General features: G+C 40.3%; 1 protein-coding gene across 1 annotated transcript in view; it reads left to right on the top strand.

The window, feature by feature from the left end:
- Nucleotides 1-6003: 6003 nt before the first annotated feature.
- Nucleotides 6004-18393, top strand: part of LOC307155284 (cadherin-1-like) — a gene marked incomplete at its 5' end in the record, with an annotated part of 36785 nt that continues 24395 nt past the window's right edge. The window contains 2 exons of the mRNA XM_079865845.1: nt 6004-6099; nt 9967-10081. Of these exons, the coding sequence (XP_079721971.1) occupies nt 6004-6099; nt 9967-10081 (211 nt within the window). The remainder of the gene's footprint in view (nt 6100-9966; nt 10082-18393) is intronic.

Genomic DNA, 18393 nt, shown 5'->3' on the forward strand with positions numbered 1-18393 from the left:
TTGTATGTGTCCACTTACAATCAAACCAAAACATTGTGCTTTTGTAAAATAAAGAAAATAAACAGGGTGTGCGTTCTGCCTCTCCGTCGCGGTGAACTTTTTTTTCTTGAGCACGTCTATAAACTGAAACAAAACTCAGCGAATACTTGTCACACATTTATGAGCCATATACCTTTATAAACATTTAAGTGTGTACTTTTAAATGATCGGATTCAAAACGAAAACAAATATTCTCTGTTTAAGTAATTTGTATAAAACCAACAAGATGTCCAGCTTCTCAAACGCTTCCTAATTATTTTTAATTCGGCCACGCCCACTCGCGCAAAAGAGATTCACATGCAAATCTCCACATGGAACGCGGACTCGCTCATTACCTCAACAACAAAACACTTCACTTTTCGTCGAGTTTGAAAGACGTGCGAGCTTACATTGGATTTAGGCTACCTCAGAAGAAGAAGAAGAACGCGATATGAAGACAAGAAAGATAAGGTAAGAAATTCTTAGTTTGTTATTGTTGCATAAATGTCACGTTGCAGTTGAACTGTTGCTAGATATATGGGGAATATTATAATATTTAGACCGTGTTTACTGTTACTGTGTTTGTGGATATCTGCTCAAACGTAGATATGTATATGGTAACCATAATGTTTTATATTTGAGCGCGATCGCGTTTGAATGTATCATATTTTTAATAGCGATCGTGTTTGAATGTATCATATTTTTGATAGCGATCGCGTTTGAATGTATCATATTTTTGATAGCGATCGCGTTTGAATGTATCATATTTTTGATAGCGATCGCGTTTGAATGTACTGTATCATATTTTGGATGAAAGCAAAACGCACCAAACGGCTTCATGTTTTTATTATTATCTCATTTCATATCATAACGGATGGAAACATTTGAAGTAACATGATAATCAATATATTTTTCTCTAGCTTAGTTGTTACTGAAATCTTTTGAAAGATTTATACTGCTATAGGTTATTTATTGTTATTATTATTTTATCCGGCACTGCGCATATACCTTATGCCTACAAGGCACAACAAACCTGGTGTTCATTATATTATGTTGGAAACATTTGTGTGTGTGTGTGTATTCTGTGAATTTTAAAAAGGAATTTTAAAAAGCAATTTTAACCAGAAAAATCTAATATTTATTTCCAAAATCGTGCAGGCCTTTCTCTTGATATCAGTATGTTCACTTTTTTTTTTCAGGGCCCAGATGCCACTGATGACTTCAACATTCACATGAGTCTCTGTACGTGAACACGGTAAAGTGAAAATCTTGGAAATTAAAGGTATGTACAATGTTTTTAGGAATGGCACAAAGGTCTGTCTTTGAAGTGGTTTTTTTGGCATTTGTTGTGTATCTTTGGATTATGTTGTGTTGTAAATAAATCCAAACAATTTAAAAGCCATTCTTTTTTAAATCTCCTCATTTACAGTATTGTGCAAGGTTGCTCAGAATGGCAGGGCCTGATAGCTCCTAATAGGGCCGTTAGGGGAGGTTCTTTGTCTTTCTCAGGTGAGAAAAGCTTACATATTAATGAGCTCCCGCATAAAGCTTTCTAACACAAAAAACGTTGTAACATTTTTAAATCAATATATTGTCTTATCTGAATGAGCAGTCAGGGTGATTTTCACATAGTTTTGGAGCAAATATTCTAGGCTACGTCATACAATTTTCAAAAGTCTTGTGAAGAAATAATCAGTATGGGTTTCATGGCCCTTATTTCAGTGAGAATTTTTTTTTGTATTTTCACAAACCACACATAAATGTCATTATCTCAAAACTACAAACTTTTACATACATGCTGCTGATATATTATTGTAGCAGAGTTTGTGCTGAATACAGTGTAATTAGACTTAAGCCATGAAAATGTCACAAGTAACAGAAATAACCAGAAATGTCAGAGCATGTCAGAACACCTCCAGTGCCCAGAAAACAGCTCAGACCTCAGAGGGTTAAGGGATAATATAATTGACTACAGGGGGACTTTAATTGCATTAACGGTATTAGATGATTAGTTAATTGCATTTAATAGATTATGTTTTCAATCAAACATTTGCAATGGGTTTGTAAATGATGTTTTCATGCATGTTTGGCCTGAGGTTTTGTTGCATTTACAGTGTTTTGACCAGCATGTGGTTTCAAACCCTTCGAAACAGTGAATCATTTTGCGACTGATTTGTGTCTATTTATTCGAAGATTTGAAATACTTTGTTAACACATGTCACTGCTATTCCTTCTTTGACTTATTATAGGGTACTTCCTTAGGGTAAAACTACATTTTGCCCTCTAGGGGTTAGGATGAAAAGCATAACAGTTGGTTAAACTGTTACAAGCTTAAACAATGTCCGATCCCGTCTATCTCAGCGAACCGAGATTACGTTAGTAACCAAAAAGTTCCCTTTCGATAACTGTTCACTCACATTGCGTCGACATTTGATGCTATGGGAATCGCAATCCAATAGCGCCATGTTATAAGTGTGGGACTGGTCAAGCCCAGAAGACTCTACAAGTTAACAATGTATCACAAATCCTTCAGATTGTTCAGATGACAAACTCCTGATTTATATAATTTTCTTATTTATAATTTTTTTCAACAATCCTCCTGGAGTATTGGACCAAAAACCATTACAACAGTTCCCCTTTTTTGCATTAAATCTGCCGATTTCACAAAAGTGTTGACTTCCTCTTTTAGGAGCCAGCCACTTCCACTGTCCACATCTTTCAAGAAGCAGCTTAAGAAACCGCTTCTGCACTTAAGCAACCACAACATTAAACCAAGGCACTCGTGCACTTAAACTTCTCTTTACTGCATTTCTTTTCTCTTCCTAATCTAGTTGTCAGATTAACCTGGAATTGTATAATATATATATATATATTGTTGGCTCCTTGACGAATTCCTCTCTTGTAAGTCACTTTCAATAAAAGCATCTGCTAAATGCATAAATATCAATGTAGTAACGGTGTATTAAACTTTTCCAATTAACATACAGTGAGTATTATGTTTTCTTTTCTTTTTATGATTAAATCAAGTCCCATTTACCAACATTCTAGGATTATTGTAAAATGTCTATTATACTGCATGTCTGTTCAAATAAAAATTGTTTAACAAAATTCACAAGTTATCTTAGTTAACACAAACCAAACCTCTTAATCTTTGCAATGGATCAGTGTCCCAGGGATTATGAGACGCATGTTTTAGACATCTCAGGTCATAAAACAAAGCTATATCTTTAAGCGTATGCAATTACTATTGTACTGTTTATTAATGTATCTATTTAGCACTCATACGGCATCCTTTTCTCGTTTATATCTCAAATCAAATCAAATCAAATCAAAGTTTATTGATAAAGCATCTTAAAAACACAGTGTATACCAAAGTGCTGTACAATTTCAAACGGATTAGATAAAACACAGCAAGATACAAGGAAAGAAATAATACAATATAAAAATGAAAAAAACTAAAATAAATAATAATAAAAATATAATCATCAAATCAAAGCCTAACAGTCCATACAAACAGTGCCGGCCCGAGCCTTTTGGGGGCCCTAAGCAGAATTTGATTTGGGGGCCCCCTCCCATCATGCGGAGTTACCTGTGCTTGACGATTATTGACACAAATGTCACGCTATAATGTTACATTATAAATTAAAACAATGAGGTTATGTATTAATACAAAATAAATACTTAATAAAAAATAGATACTTAAAAAGTTAACTTTTTCTTTACTCTTTTACTAACTCTTTGAAACTTCTGAAAACAAACTCACAAAACATTAAATAAATTATTTGCAAAATATCCTCCAACGTTTTGCAACACTTTGCAGTTTGAATGATGTCTTGTATGAACATGACGGAGTATGTTTTTATGTTTCTACTATTCGATCGCGCCCCCGCCTCACACATACACACACACACACACACACACACACACACACACACACACACACAACATATTCCAGCAGTGTAATCTTGACATCGCAGCCTGTTCATTATAGCCGTAATTAAATATAATAATAAAATAGTCAACCTAACATATACAAATTACACTGCTCTGTTTAAATAGTCAGTAGTACACTTCGTACATTCAGCGTAAGCTCTGCTCCACTGTGATGTTTCCAAGCACATTTTTGCGCGTGTGAAGAGGATGATTTTTTCCCCTCAATATTGGAACACGAGTGAAGTACAAAGCCTATAATAAAGAATAGTTTAGCATCCAAATGCATTGCAAATGTTGAAACATTTTGATTCTAATGAGAGAGATACGTGAGCCCAACGCCGCTTACTTTCACTTTCGCTTTAAATTATTTCGTTTTGGCTTGTTTATAGTTATTTTTTATTCTTGTTCTGTTCTGAATATTATTACATTTAAAGGATAAATCATTGATTTAAATGTCAATCATCAATCATTGATCAAATCAAATTTTAGTGACATGGCTTAACATTACCGTGACTTTGAGCACGAATTGTCTATGCACGCGAGGTTATGCGCATGACTCAAACACTGGCAGACACAGCAGCAGTTGCTGGCAGGTATATTGATCATGAAATCAGAATTTTCTTGTCTTGAATTAGTCATTAATTCATTCATTTATGTCACTTGTTTAAGTTAATTAATATGTAAAAAAAAGAAAAGAAAAAAAAAAAAAAAAAAAAACCTCGAGCCACTTAGTTAGCTTATGCCTCGGGCCGGCTCTGCATACAAAGCAGCAAAGGCCTCATCAAACAAATATGTCTTAAGACGTTTTTTAAACATCTGTAAGTATAAGGACTCTAACCATCTGATTTTAAGTTATAATGCAAAAAGTGAATTTGCTGCTAGAAGTAAAAAATAAATTAAATTAAATCAGAGATACATGTGAAGGAAAACAAAAGGATTCAAATACAGCATTTTACATTGATCAGTTTGGATTTTTATACTCAGAGTTTCGAACCTTGTAAAATCTGTACCAAAAAACTGTAACAAACACATAAACGCATATGTAACAAGAATCAATCAGAGATTCTGCAATTAGTTTTTTTCCTTGTCTTTGCAAACAGTTGTCACAATTCGTAGCAAGAATACACACAAAGATGATTCAGGTACAAACAGTGTTAAAAATATCTCCAAAGTTATCTCAAACAGAAGGCAGGCAGGCAAACAAACGAGAACGGACAACTAGAAAACACAGAAACTTAAATACACAGGCAGACGAGGTGATTAATGACAACAGTTGAGTGTGATGGCAAATCATATTAGTGACCAAGACAACAAAGCAAGCGGGAAAAGGAAAACAGGAACTGATTAATGCAAACGTCTAGGTCACTAATGTAACCCCCATTCCCTGAAGGAGGAAACGGAGACGTTACGTCGACACTGACGTATTGGGGTCTCACCTGGGAGCCCAATCACCTTCAAGTGGTAACAAAACGAGCCAATGAACATTGGCCAGTGAGATTTGCATGCCTCGTCACACCTACCCGAACATACGGGTATAAATAGGACTGGCATTGCCATTACCAAAACTCTGGGGAAGCGTGCCCAATCCCAAAGCAGGGGAACGCTACGGACACCACACCTTGCCTGAAGGGAGGTAACGTGTGGAATTACACATATGGACTGACCCGTGGGGCAGTGCTACATATGGAAGGTCTCTGTGGTAGAGAGAGGAGCTTCTACGGCGCAGACACAGAGCAGAACAGAACCACCCAGGGAAAGACACGGGTTTATCAACAGGGAAATCGCAATGTTGACAATACAGATATGGGATTACAGAGGGGGAATCACATCATATGGACATCTAGTCCGGCTGACTGGATACTAGAGGAAATCAATCAGGGTTCGCCAAGAGGGGAACTCACCTGAAGAGCAAGTAGGCGATTGTAACCCCTCTTATGGGGCCGCAAGCGAGAGCCCGAGCCAGTCTTCGTACTCAACATACGGGAAGAGACCGGCTCCACTCTGAGATTGCAGAATCTCGTGAATGTGTTGGGTGTTGGCCAACCCGCAGCTATGCAGATGTCTGCCAGAAATGCTCTGCACGCCAACGCCAAAACCCTGAGTGGAGTGAGCCCTAACCCCGAGGGGGCACGGCTCGCCTTGGAACTGGTAAGCCAAGGCCACGGCATCCACTATCCAGTGCGCCAACCTCTGGAGACAGCCTTTCCCTTCTGCTGACCACCAAAGCAGACAAATAGCTGCTCTGAGCTTCTGAAGCTGTGTATGGTCCACAAGAGACAGACCACAGTGTAAACACCCTCTGCTGACCTCACTAACACCTCTTGTGTGCGTGAGACATCATTTGCAATTTCTGAACACAGAGGAGGATCGAGTGCAAGAGATAAGCGTGAGGTTTTGAAAGAGACTAGTGTGATCAGTTTGGTTTTGTGTACTAAGAGAAAATGGTTCTTCGAAAAATAGTACCAAGGAGGGAAAAAGTGTAAGTAGAAGAAGACAAGACTAAAACAGGACAGTTTGAGTAGGCTTTCAGCTGAAATTGCAAAGTGTTTGGAATGATTGTTCATTTTATTGTAAATATTTTACTGCTATGATTTTCTATATATTTTAAGATTATACTGCAGAAATGCACAAAATGTGCTGTCATTCTGTTTTGAATGTCTTTTATCAGTTTGGAAAGTACTGTGTTAACAAACACTTTTGACAAATGTGCTGCACTAATATAGGGATTTTTAGGGTTTATGGATTTTAGAAGATGCTGTCAATAAATGAAATGAAAAATGATTCACTGTTTAGTTCTCACAGACTTCTGTTTCACTGACTGAGAGAAGAGTTTTGACTGTGGCTTCAGTTTTGACCGATGCGTGTTAGCAATGGAGAAAAAAAAAAAAAAAAAGAAGCTGAGAATAACAGTTTGGGCTAAGATTCATATCAAGATGGTAATGCAGACTGTATAAAGATTCTTTAAAAGATGACCATAATCAATGATACTTGTTAGCAATTTAAACAAAAGTTTAGTCACTTTTATTTGTATAGCACTTTATACAATACAGACCGTTTCTAAGCAGCTTTACAGTGATAACAGGAAAATGAAAAAATGAGAGTAAATGCTGTTTTACCAGAATCTTTTGCAGGAGCAGCGCGCGCTATAGTGCTTTCACACATCCTCCGTTTGCAGTGTGTGTAACTGATCCGCGGCTGTACCACAAACACATACTCACTATCTGTATTTCAAATCCAGAAGTTATCAGCACCTTTTATTTAAAGTTTTTGTCAGCATTGCGATTCTCTTTGTACACATATACACTCTTTAATAGACGTATTTACGTTTAAACACAATTTAAACAACATATTATGCAATGCATTACTTCTATATAATTATATATTAAGTTACTCAACCATGCACTTATATTAAAATTGCATACATTTTAAACTAAAACTTTGAAAAAATTGACAAAAACAGCAGACTCATACCCTTTCTTTTGCATAATTTAAATCTTTATACAATAAATCTTGCATGTCACAAACACTGTAAAAAGTGAATAGTTGGATCAACTTAAAAAAATTACTTCAATTGGTAACACCTAAAAAATTAAGTTTACTCAACTTAAATTATCATGTTTTTCACAATAATTTAAGTTGAGAAAACTTAAACTACCAATTGAAGTCATTTTTTTAAGTTGATCCAACTGTTCACTTTTTACAGTGAAGAACTTGGGTAACACTTTATAATAATGTTCAGTTGTAAGTCATTTATAAGTGGTTATTAATGATGAACTAATCATTTACAAAACATTCATAAATGGTTAGCAAGTGATATACTAACATTTTATGTATGTTTTGTAAATTCCGTTACAAGTCATTTACAAGTGATTAGTAAATGATTACTACAACACTATCAAAAAGTATCACTCTGTGGGAATATTTTTCACCAGGTTTCTAGCTGAAAAGTATGTGACTGCCCTTTATGTTATAATGTAAACAGATATAGCCTTATTAAAACCTCTTTGGCTCCAGTCATGTTAATACTGCACTAAATTGTAAAATACTTATATAATGAACCTTATATACACTAACAAATGCAGGTAGTTTACATTTTGAAATGAATAATTTTTTGAATCTGACACCATTCACACTCAAAAGAGGAAATATACCCATGACCAGCAAACACAGTTAACACTCCAACCCCCTGTGAAAACTTAAAAGCCATCTATGAAGTAGGACCTGAAGGACATTTCAAGATATTTTGTTTCGAATTGAGACAATGAAGATTGGGAGATTGGGAGTTATTCTTTTCCTCTGTCAGGTAGGATTTTATCCAAGACGATTTCCAAAACCTTTGGACGCCTGAGTGATTGTCCTCATCATGTTCAGAGAATATGTATATACATTTTTTTTTTTTTTTTTTTCTTGAGAAGCTGATTTTATTTGACATTAAAATGCACTTTCTTTAATATGTTTAATGAAGTTTAGAGCTAGTATTAAAAAGCTAATCTTCTTAACATCCACCAAAAAGCAATACCAAAGGTTAAAGAGAGAAACATAAAATGCCATTTTTGCCGCCAATGTTATTTTTATTATATTATAAGTCACCTTAATTTTGCAGGGGTTGATTTGATCAAAACAGGCTTCTGCCTTTTTCCCTTTGTTATATGGAGTCAAATGTTTTAAGACTTTTGAGTTTCACTTTATTTTAAGGTGTCATTGTTACAGTGTACTTATATGGTAACACTATAAAAACGTTCTGTTGTAAGTCATTTATAAGTGGTTAGTTAATGATGAACTAATCATTTACAAAACATTCATAAATGATTAGCAAGTGATATACTAACATTTTATGTATGTTTTGTAAATTCCATTACAAGTCATTTACAATTGATTAGTAAATGATTAACTAATTATTTACAAAACATGACTGCGTTCATAAATGATTAATAAGTGATATGTTAATTATTGTATGTTTTGTATATTTAGTTATGTCATTCAGTCATAAATCATTAATGATTAACTAATCATTTACAAAACATGAATATGTGTTTCATAAATGTTTAATAAATTATGTTGTTGTTTTTTTTTTTTTTTTGTATGTATGTTTGTAGCAATTAGAGGGTGCAGAAAGTGTTGTAAATGCCTTGAATACACGTACAGATCATTTGTAACATGTAAGTAACAGTGTTCAACACAATGATGTGTAAACGCATGAATAAATAATTTACAACACTTTCTGCATCCCCTAATCTACAGTGTAAACTATTCATCACTTGTAAATGTGTTACACATCATTCATAGATTACCACTTCAAGAATCAATAAGGCATAAGATCAACGAATATTATCTACGAATGATGTGTAACACATTTACAAGTGATGAATAGTTTACACTTTAGATTAGGGGATGCAGAAATTGTTGTAAATTATTTATTCATGCGTTTACACATCATCTATAACAGGTGTTGAACACTGTAGTGTGTAGTGTAGTGTGTAGTGTGTAGTGTGTACTGCAGTGTAAGTGCTGACTGGTGAGGGTATAGACAGCTGTCTTCTGTATTGTGTAGTGTAGTGTGTACTGCAGTGTAAGTGCTGACTGGTGAGGGTATAGACAGCTGTCTTTAACCACTGTGCACCTGATGTGAGCAAAACATACAAAAAAAAGTAACGATTTATTAAACATTTATGAAATGCATAGTCATGTTTCATAAATGATTAGTTAATCATTTACTAATCACTTGTAAATGACTTGTAACAGAATTTACAAAACATACACAAAATGTTAGTATATCACTTGCTAATCATTTATGAATGTTTTGTAAATGATTAGGTCATCATTAACTAACCACTTATAAATGACTTGCATCTGAACGTTATTATAAAGTGTTACCATACATTTTGTGGAAAAATAATGGGAAATGATCCACAGTTTAGCCCACATATACTGCTCTTGTGCTGGAAGTTATTAAATTATCCAAATGTAAATTTCAAAATGTGTAAATGTTACAAAATTGAATATGTTTCAAATTAGGTCCTTTTGTGTGGATTTGCGGAGGAGTCTTCATGTTCTCCAGGCTTTGAGTCGGAGTTGCTGGTTTTTAAAGTGCACAGAGATGACCTTCACCAAGGAAAAAGACTAGGAAGAGGTAAGCTGTGTTCTCTTTAAATAAAACACTGAAGCAACTGAACTTTTGGAGTTTTTGTTTAAATATTTTTAGTATTAGGCTAAATAAGCTCTCTACACAATGCAATCTGTTTAACTGAGGTTTACCTGTGAAATACAGCAATCGATATAAATTGTATGCATGCACTATTTGCTTTCCTCAGTGTCGAGTGTTGAGAGGTCTCTTGAGTGTAAGCGTTGTAGTTCACAGCAAGTGTAAATTAAGGATGCATGCTTTTGATGCTTCGTCAGTAGCTGATGCTATGAGAACACCCTCCAAGTGCAATGAAGGCCTGAAGCCTAAATAGAATCACACCAATTCATTGACTGATGGTGCTAGCGCCAACAGGACATGTGTTCGCTCCTCAGATGGTTCTTATTCAGGAAGTAACACGAGTAAGGACACACCTAAAGAGTGTTAAGTGCTTGGGTGTTCGTCATGCTCAAGCCGCTCTTAACAGCTCTTTGAATTGCACACATTGCAATGACTTTAAAAGTGTTTTGTTCGAGACTCACCTTCTTTATGAGTAAACGAGAAAAATCAGCCATCGTTTGGCAACAGCCATATCACCCTGTAGCCCAAGACTGGTTGCCCACTGAAGCTAAGCAGGGTTGAGTCTGGTCAGTACCTGGATGGGAGACTCCTGGGAAAAACTAGGTTGCTGCTGGAGGAGGTGTTAGTAAGGCCAGCAGGGGGCGCTCACCCTGTGGTCTGTGTGGGTCCTAACTCCCCTGTATTGTGATGGGGACATTATACTCTCAAAGAGCACCATCCTTCAGATGAGACGTTAAACCGAGGTCCTGACTCTCTGTGGTCATTAAAAATCCCAGGATGTCCTTTGGAAAAAGAGTAGGGGTTTAAGTCAAGTCAAGTCACCTTAATTTATATAGCGCCTTTAGCAATACAGATTGTTTCAAAGCAGCTTTACAGAGATAACAGGAAAATAATGCAACAAAATTTGTTTCCAGTAGAAGCATCACGGTTCAACTTAAGTAAGCTCAGTGATGATTAATTTGTGTTGTAAAAAAAAATTAGACCTCCTTGAACTGCCACCTTATGGTGGTGGAGGGGTTTGAGTACCAAACGATCCAAGGACCTATATTGTCCGAGGCTATATGCCCTTGGTAGTGTCTCCCAAGGCAAACAGGTCCTAGGTGACAGGTCAGAGTAAGAGAGGTTCATAAACCCTTTATGTTAGAAATAAATACAAGGACCGTGACGAACCCGGCATGGCGCAGCCAGGGCTCTACCCTGGAGCCAGGTCCGGGGTTGGGGCTCGTATGCGAGCGCCTGGTGGCCGGGCCTCCCCCATGGGGCCCAACCGGGCTCAGCCCGAAGGGCCGCCCTCCTGTGGGCTCACCACCAGCAGGAGGGACTGCAAGGGGCCGGTGCATAGTGGATCATAGTTGATTATGGTCATAGTGGTGGGGGCCTCGACAACCCGATCTCTGGACACGGAATCTAGCTTTAGGGACGTGGAACGTCACCTCGCTGGTGGGGAAGGAGCCTGAGATTGTGCGTGAGGTTGAGAGGTACCGAGTAGAGATTGTGGAGATCACCTCCACGCACGGCTTGGGCTCTGGAACCACACTCCTTGAGAGAGGGTGGACTCTCTACCACTCTGGAGTTGCCCATGGTGAGAGGCGGCGGGTTGGTGTGGGTTTTCTTATAGCCCCCCAGCTCAGCCGCCATGTGTTGGAGTTCGATAGGGCCTCCCTGCACCTTCGTGTCGGGGATAGGTCTCTCACTGTCGTGTGCCTACGGGCCGAACGGCAGTGCAGAGTACCCGGCCTTCTTGGAGTCTCTGGGAGGGGTGTTGGAAAGTTCTCCGACTGGGACTCCGTCGTTCTACTGGGGGACTTCAACGCCCACGTGGGCAGTGACACCTGGAGGGGCGTGATTGGGAGGAATGGCCCCCCGATCTGAACCCGAGCGGTGTTCTTTTATTGGACTTCTGTGCTAGTTACAGCTTGTCCATAACAAACACAATGTTCAAGCATAAGGGTGTCCATCAGTGCACGTAGCACCAGGACACCCTAGTGTCGACCTCCGGCCGTATGTCTTTGACACTCGGTGAAGAGAGTGGTGGAGCTATCAACTGATCACCACCTGGTGGTGAGTTGGATCCGATGGCTGGGGAGGAAGCTGGACAGACTCGGCAGACCCAAACGTACTGTGAAGGTCTGTTGGGAATATTTGGCCGAGTCCCCTGTCAGAGAGATTTTCAACTTCCACCTCCGGCGGAGCTTTGACCGGATCCTGAGGGAGTCTGGAGATATTGAGTCCGAGTGGATCATGTTCTCCACCTCCATTGTTGACGTGGCCGCTCGGAGCTGTGGCCGTAAGGTCTCCGGTGCCTGTCAAGGCGGCAATCCCTGAACCTGGTGGTGGACACTGGAAGTAAGGGATGCCGACAAGCTGAAGAAGGAGTCCTATCAGGCCTGGCTGGCTAGTGGGACACCTGAGGCAGCTGACGGAAACCGGCAGGCCAAGCGGACTGCAGCCTGGGTGGTTGTGGAGGCAAAAAATCGGGCCTGGGAGGAGTCATGTGGAGTCAGTGAGGCCATATGGAGAGGGACTACCGGTTGGCCTCGAAGAGATTTGAGGAGAGGGAAGCAGTGCCCTACCAACCCTGTTTACAGTGGAGGTGGGCAGCTGTTGACCTCAACTGGAGATGTTGTCAGGCCTGGTGGAAGGAATATTTTGAGGATCTCCTCAATCCCACTGACACATCTTCCATTGAGGAAGCAGAGGCAGAGGGCTCGGAGGTGGACTCGTCAATCACCCAAGCTGAAGTCACAGAGGTAGTCAAGAAGCTCCTCGGTGGCAAGGTCTTGGCTGACACATCTCTGCAACATCGCGTGGCGGCCGGGGACCTTTGGGCTGGCAGACCGGGGTGGTGGTCCCTCTTTTTAAGAAGGGGGACCGGAGGGTGTGTTCCAATTACAGGGGGATCACACTTCTCAGCCTCCCCGGGAAAGTCTATACCAGGGTACTGGAGAGGAGAATTCGGCTGATAGTAGAACCTCGGATTTAGGAGGAACAGTGCGGTTTTCGTCCCGGTCATGGAACACTGGACCAGCTCTATACCCTCTCCAGGGTGCTGGAGGGTTCATGGGAGTTTGCTCAACCAATCCACATTTGCTTCTTTCTTTCTTTCTTTCTTTCTTTATTTATAAAGCACATTTAATAACAACCCTAGGTTGACCAAAGTGCTGTACATAATACAAAAGGATAAAAGACAACTACATAATGTATTTTAGACTAACAACATCTGTTCAGAGAGATAGGACCTAAGCATAGATTTAAAAACAGAAAAAGATGTTGCTGTACGGATGGCTACAGGGAGCTTGTTCCAGAGTGTTGGACCAGCAATAGAAAAAGCTCGATCACCACGGTGTTTCAATCTGGACCTAGGGATGGATAACATTCCTAACTGTCCCGATCTGAGTGGGCGCGAAGAGTTGTGGGAGTGCACCAACTCAGCAAGATAGACGGGTGCAAGATTATGTAAAGATTTAAAAACGAGGGTTAAGATTTTGAATTCTACTCTGAATTTGACCGGCAACCATTTCAAGGAGATGAAAATTGGAGTGATGTGCTGAAACTTACATGAGCTAGTCAGGAGCCTGGCAGCTGCATTTTGGACCATTTGCAGTCGCTCCATAGATGACCGATTAATCCCAAAATAAAGCGAATTGCAATAGTCTAGACGGGAAAAGATGAATGCATGAATAATTTTTTCAAAATTTTTTGATTGCTGCTGAATTTTGATGATTTGCTTTGTGGATATGGAGAAGGCATTCGTCTGTGTAACTCGCGGCGTTCTGTGGAGGGTGCTCTGGTTCGCATTGCCGGCAGTAAGTCAGACATGTTCCTGGTGCATGTTGGACTCTGGCAGGGCTGCCCTTTGTCACCGGTTCTGTTCATAATTTTTTATGGACAGAATTTCTAGGCGCAGCCAGGGGCCGGAGGGTGTAAGGTTTAGGGACCACACGATTTCGTCTCTGCTTTTTGCGGATGATGTTGTCGTGCTGGCCCCATCAGACCAGGACCTTCAGCATGCACTGGGATGGTTTGCAGCTGAGTGTGAAGGCTGGAATGAGAATCAGCACCTCCAAATCCGAGGCCATGGTTCTCAGTCGGAAAAGGGTGGCTTGTCCACTTCAGGTTGGTGGAGAGTTTCTGCCTCAAGTGGAGGAGTTCAAGTATCTTGGGGTCTTGTTCATGAGTGAGGGAAGGATGGAACGGGAGATTGACAGACGGATCGGTGAAGTCTGTCGTGCTAAAGAAGGAGCTGAGCTGCAAGGCGAAGCTTTCGATTTACCGGTCAATCTATGTTCCCACTCTCACCTATGGTCATGAGCTGTGGTTCATGACCGAAAAGACAAGATCCCGGATACAGGCGGCTGAAATTAGCTTTCTCTGCAGGGTGGCTGGGGGATCCCTTAGAAATAGGGTGAGGAGCTCAATCACTTGGGAGGAGCTCAGAGTAGAGCCGCTGCTCCTCCACATCGAGAGGAGCCATCTGAGGTGGCTCGGGCATCTGTTCCAAATGCCTCCTGGATGCCTTGTCGGGAAGGGATTATGTCTCCCGGCTGGCCTGGGAACGCCTCGGTGTCCCCCCGTAAGAGCTGAAGGAAGTGTCTGGGGAGAGGGAAATCTGAGCATCTCTGCTTAAACTGCTGCCCCCACGACCCGGCCCCGGATAAGCGGAAGAAGATGTATGTATGTATGTATGTATGTATGTATGTATGTAAAAAAAATAAAAAAAATAAATAAATAATTTAACCCCGGCATCCTGGCCAAATTTGCCCATTGGCCTCTATTCCTCATGGCTTCCTAATCATCCCCATGTAAACTGATTGGCTTCATTATTCTCCACCAATAAGCTGTTGTGTTGTGGGCGTTCTGGCGTAATATGGCTGCAGTCGCATCATCAGGTGGATGCTGCACATTGGTGGTGGTTGAGAAGATTACACCTTCCATATGTAAAGTGCTTTGAGTACCTAGAAAAACGCTATATAAATGTAACGGATTTGTTAATTGACTAAATTAATTTGTCACACTAGTTCATACTAGTGTGGCACATTCCTCTCGATGTGGCACTGCATACTATAGCAGTATTGCAGATGTACCAATTTGATGTCATGAAGGATAAGGATGATGGGGCTTGCTTGACTCCTGAGGCAGTCAAGGAGCTCAGACAAGCAAATGACTTGTTGCTCTGATTAACTAAGCTTGTGGCTCATGTCACTGGTCATTATATGGCAGGGTTGGTGGTGTCTGAGAGACATTTGTGGTTGAACCTCACAGATACATGAGAAAGATGTCTTTTCTGCTGGATTCTCCTGTTGCTCAGTTAGGGCTTTAAAGCGACGCAATGAATGCTCTCATCGATAAGTTTCCCGGGTGGGATTGCCTGTGAGCCAATCCCGCTTCAGCTCTTAGCAGCAGAGAAGCAGCGAAGGGGTCTGGACTCCCACAAGAAGAACTGTGGTCAGCTTCACTGGATTGAGCATTCGCACCCTCTTAAGACCATGTATCTGAAGATGGTAGACGTCTGGTTTAAGAAATGCTTTTTTTGGAAGGTAAATAAATGGTGAAGTAAATAACCTTAGTGAATCAATTTGTGTGATTCATTTAAATACTCTCCTCACATAAATACTGTATCTGAAAGGGAAACTCCTAGAAATGCATATGTAATAAGATCAGCCGCAGAAATAACCCTTTCCACACCTTTTCAGCACTAATTTCTTACTTTGTCTTCAGTAAATCCTGACAGTAGTCTTTTAATGCTAAAAGAGGCTTGTTTGCGCTGGTGCATAGCGGTAGTAAATCTTGCCAAATAGAGTTCCTTTAGACAGAGTTTGTTGTCATGATTATGACAGACGCCTTTGTCAGTCGGTTGCTTATGAAGGAAGTCCAGGTTAACCCTTACTGTCATAGACTAGGGGCAGTGTGTGGTATTCCCAACCAAAAATATGAAAAATTTAGTTTTAGCCTTTGTACAGGGCTGACTGATTTATTTTGGTCATTTGTTAGAGATCACAAAGACTAGATTAAATGTAAGAATCCCCTCTACTAGGAGGTTCTACGCTAGGTGACTATTTGCATTGTGGTGCAGAGAGTGCTACAGTGCTGGTATTCCTTCAGGAGCCATTTTTTCTGCAGTTGTGGCTCCAGCTCACTTCAGATATATGTAGTGTAGATTGTTGATGAGCATGCACCAGTTGATGGTGTTTCTTTAGGGAAGCATTCACTTGTCTCCTGTTTCATGCATGGGATGACATGGAAGAAGCCTTTCCATACTTGTATTCCCTCTTGGAACTTATCTATAGTCTTGGGCTACGTCCAAACTAGTGCGTTTTCGGTTTAACACAGTATTTTAAAATGAAAACGATCCTCATCCATACTGGTGTTTCCTCGTGTTACAGAAAAGATCTCCGTCCACCCAACTGACCAAAAACGCATGTCACAGGACCATTCATGCACACTGGGCATCCACTTACAAGTATAAACAGTTGCCAATTGTTGCCGATTTCTCTAATAATAGCTTGCCTCTTGCGCATGTAGGCAGCTGCAGTATTATAAAATGCAGATTTTAACTGCACAAGGGCTACGTTTACATGCAACCAAATAATCTGTCAGTAATCGGATTCAATCGGCTCAATCTGACTGAAAAGCATTCATGTAAACACCTTAATCAATCCAATTGAGCTCGAGCCGAATGAAATTTCGATCTGATTGAAAGGGGTGGTTTATTCCTTTTCTAATCTGATCGAGAGAACATGTAAACACTTAATCAGATTGAAAACCGAAACTGAAAGGACTGCGCATGTGCATTGTGCAATGATGTTGAAATAGCGTAATTATGTATGACACACGGAATGAGCTGTTGAATAAGGGGCCGTTCACATATTATGGGCCCTATTTTAACGATCTGAAACGCAAGTGTCAACGCGCAAAGCGCAAGTAACTTTGTGGGTGGGTCTTGGCGCTGTTGCTATTTTCCCGGCGGGATAAATGACTCTTGCGCCAGGCGCAAATCTAAAATGGGTTGGTCTGAAGAGCTTCATTATTCATAGGTGTGGTTTGGGCGTAACGTGAAATAAACCAATCAGAGCGTCATCTCACATTCCCTTTAAGAGCAGGCGCGCTTGTTCTAAAGCGGATTCCTATTATAACGGCGGGTTTGCCAGACGCACGCGAGGAGCGGTTCACAGCCAAGGAGAGCAACGCTCTCGTCAGGGACGTTGGGGATGGAGAAACCCACCCAAATTAACTTCGGTTAAAAAGGCGTATGATAATTTGGGTAAATGTGTAAGCTAGATGTATGCTTTTATAATAAATTATCTATCTATCTATCTATCTATCTATCTATCGTAATAATGTATGATTTGCAAAAATGAAAACTGCTGCTTCTGTGTAGATGAGAGAATCAAAGTGTATGCGCGTTGTGCACACGCTACATTGATTATGGCCAAGCATGCGCCCTTAAAATAGCATATGAATAACATGCGCAACGCGCCACTGACTTTAAACCATTTTTTCCTGGTTAGTGGCGCAACTGTTTTCTAAACCTGCAAAATAGCATGAAGGAACGTTTGCGCTGGAACACGCCTCCTTTTTTGCACTGAACCGCCCAGGGAGCGCAAGTTCATTCCCTAGTTTAGCGACGTGCTTCTGTGGAGGAAAAAACGCGCTTTGCGCGGGTGCAAAATAGGAATGATACATGCGTCGGTGTACAAAGTCAATTGCGCTGGGTGCAAGATAGGGCCCTATGTCTTTTGCATGCTCAAGTTCGTTATTTCAAATCTAGGCGCACGACAGACGCCAAGGGAGCGCAAGCACTTTGGAAAGGAGTGCTTCCTTTGGAAACAGCGCCTTCCACGTGTTTTTAGACGCGATATGTGAATGGCCCCTTAAGTGTCATATAAATGTCCGGTCATTCTAAAATTCTCCTTTCACTCTACGTCTGTGAAGCGGTGCAGGACAACGTCCCACCAGTCCTTGTTTCAGATTCTCATCCACAGACGACCGGGAAGGGGCATTTTTACAGCGTTATAAATATAAGCAGCTCAGCACAACGGTTCATATGCTCATTGTCTCCAAATTATGACCAGAAATGGATAAATATTAAGTCTGCTGTTTAAAAAAAAAAAAAAATAACCAATGTAGGAAAATAGCAGGAAACAGCAGGAAACTCTTTATATTTGTACAGTATGCGCAAGTCAAAAAATCTATTCCGATTTGAAGCTTGTGACATTTAAACGTGCACATCAACCCAATCA

Source organism: Squalius cephalus, assembly GCF_949319135.1.
Source record: "Squalius cephalus genome assembly, chromosome: 3".
NCBI classification, from domain to species: Eukaryota; Metazoa; Chordata; class Actinopteri; order Cypriniformes; family Leuciscidae; genus Squalius; species Squalius cephalus.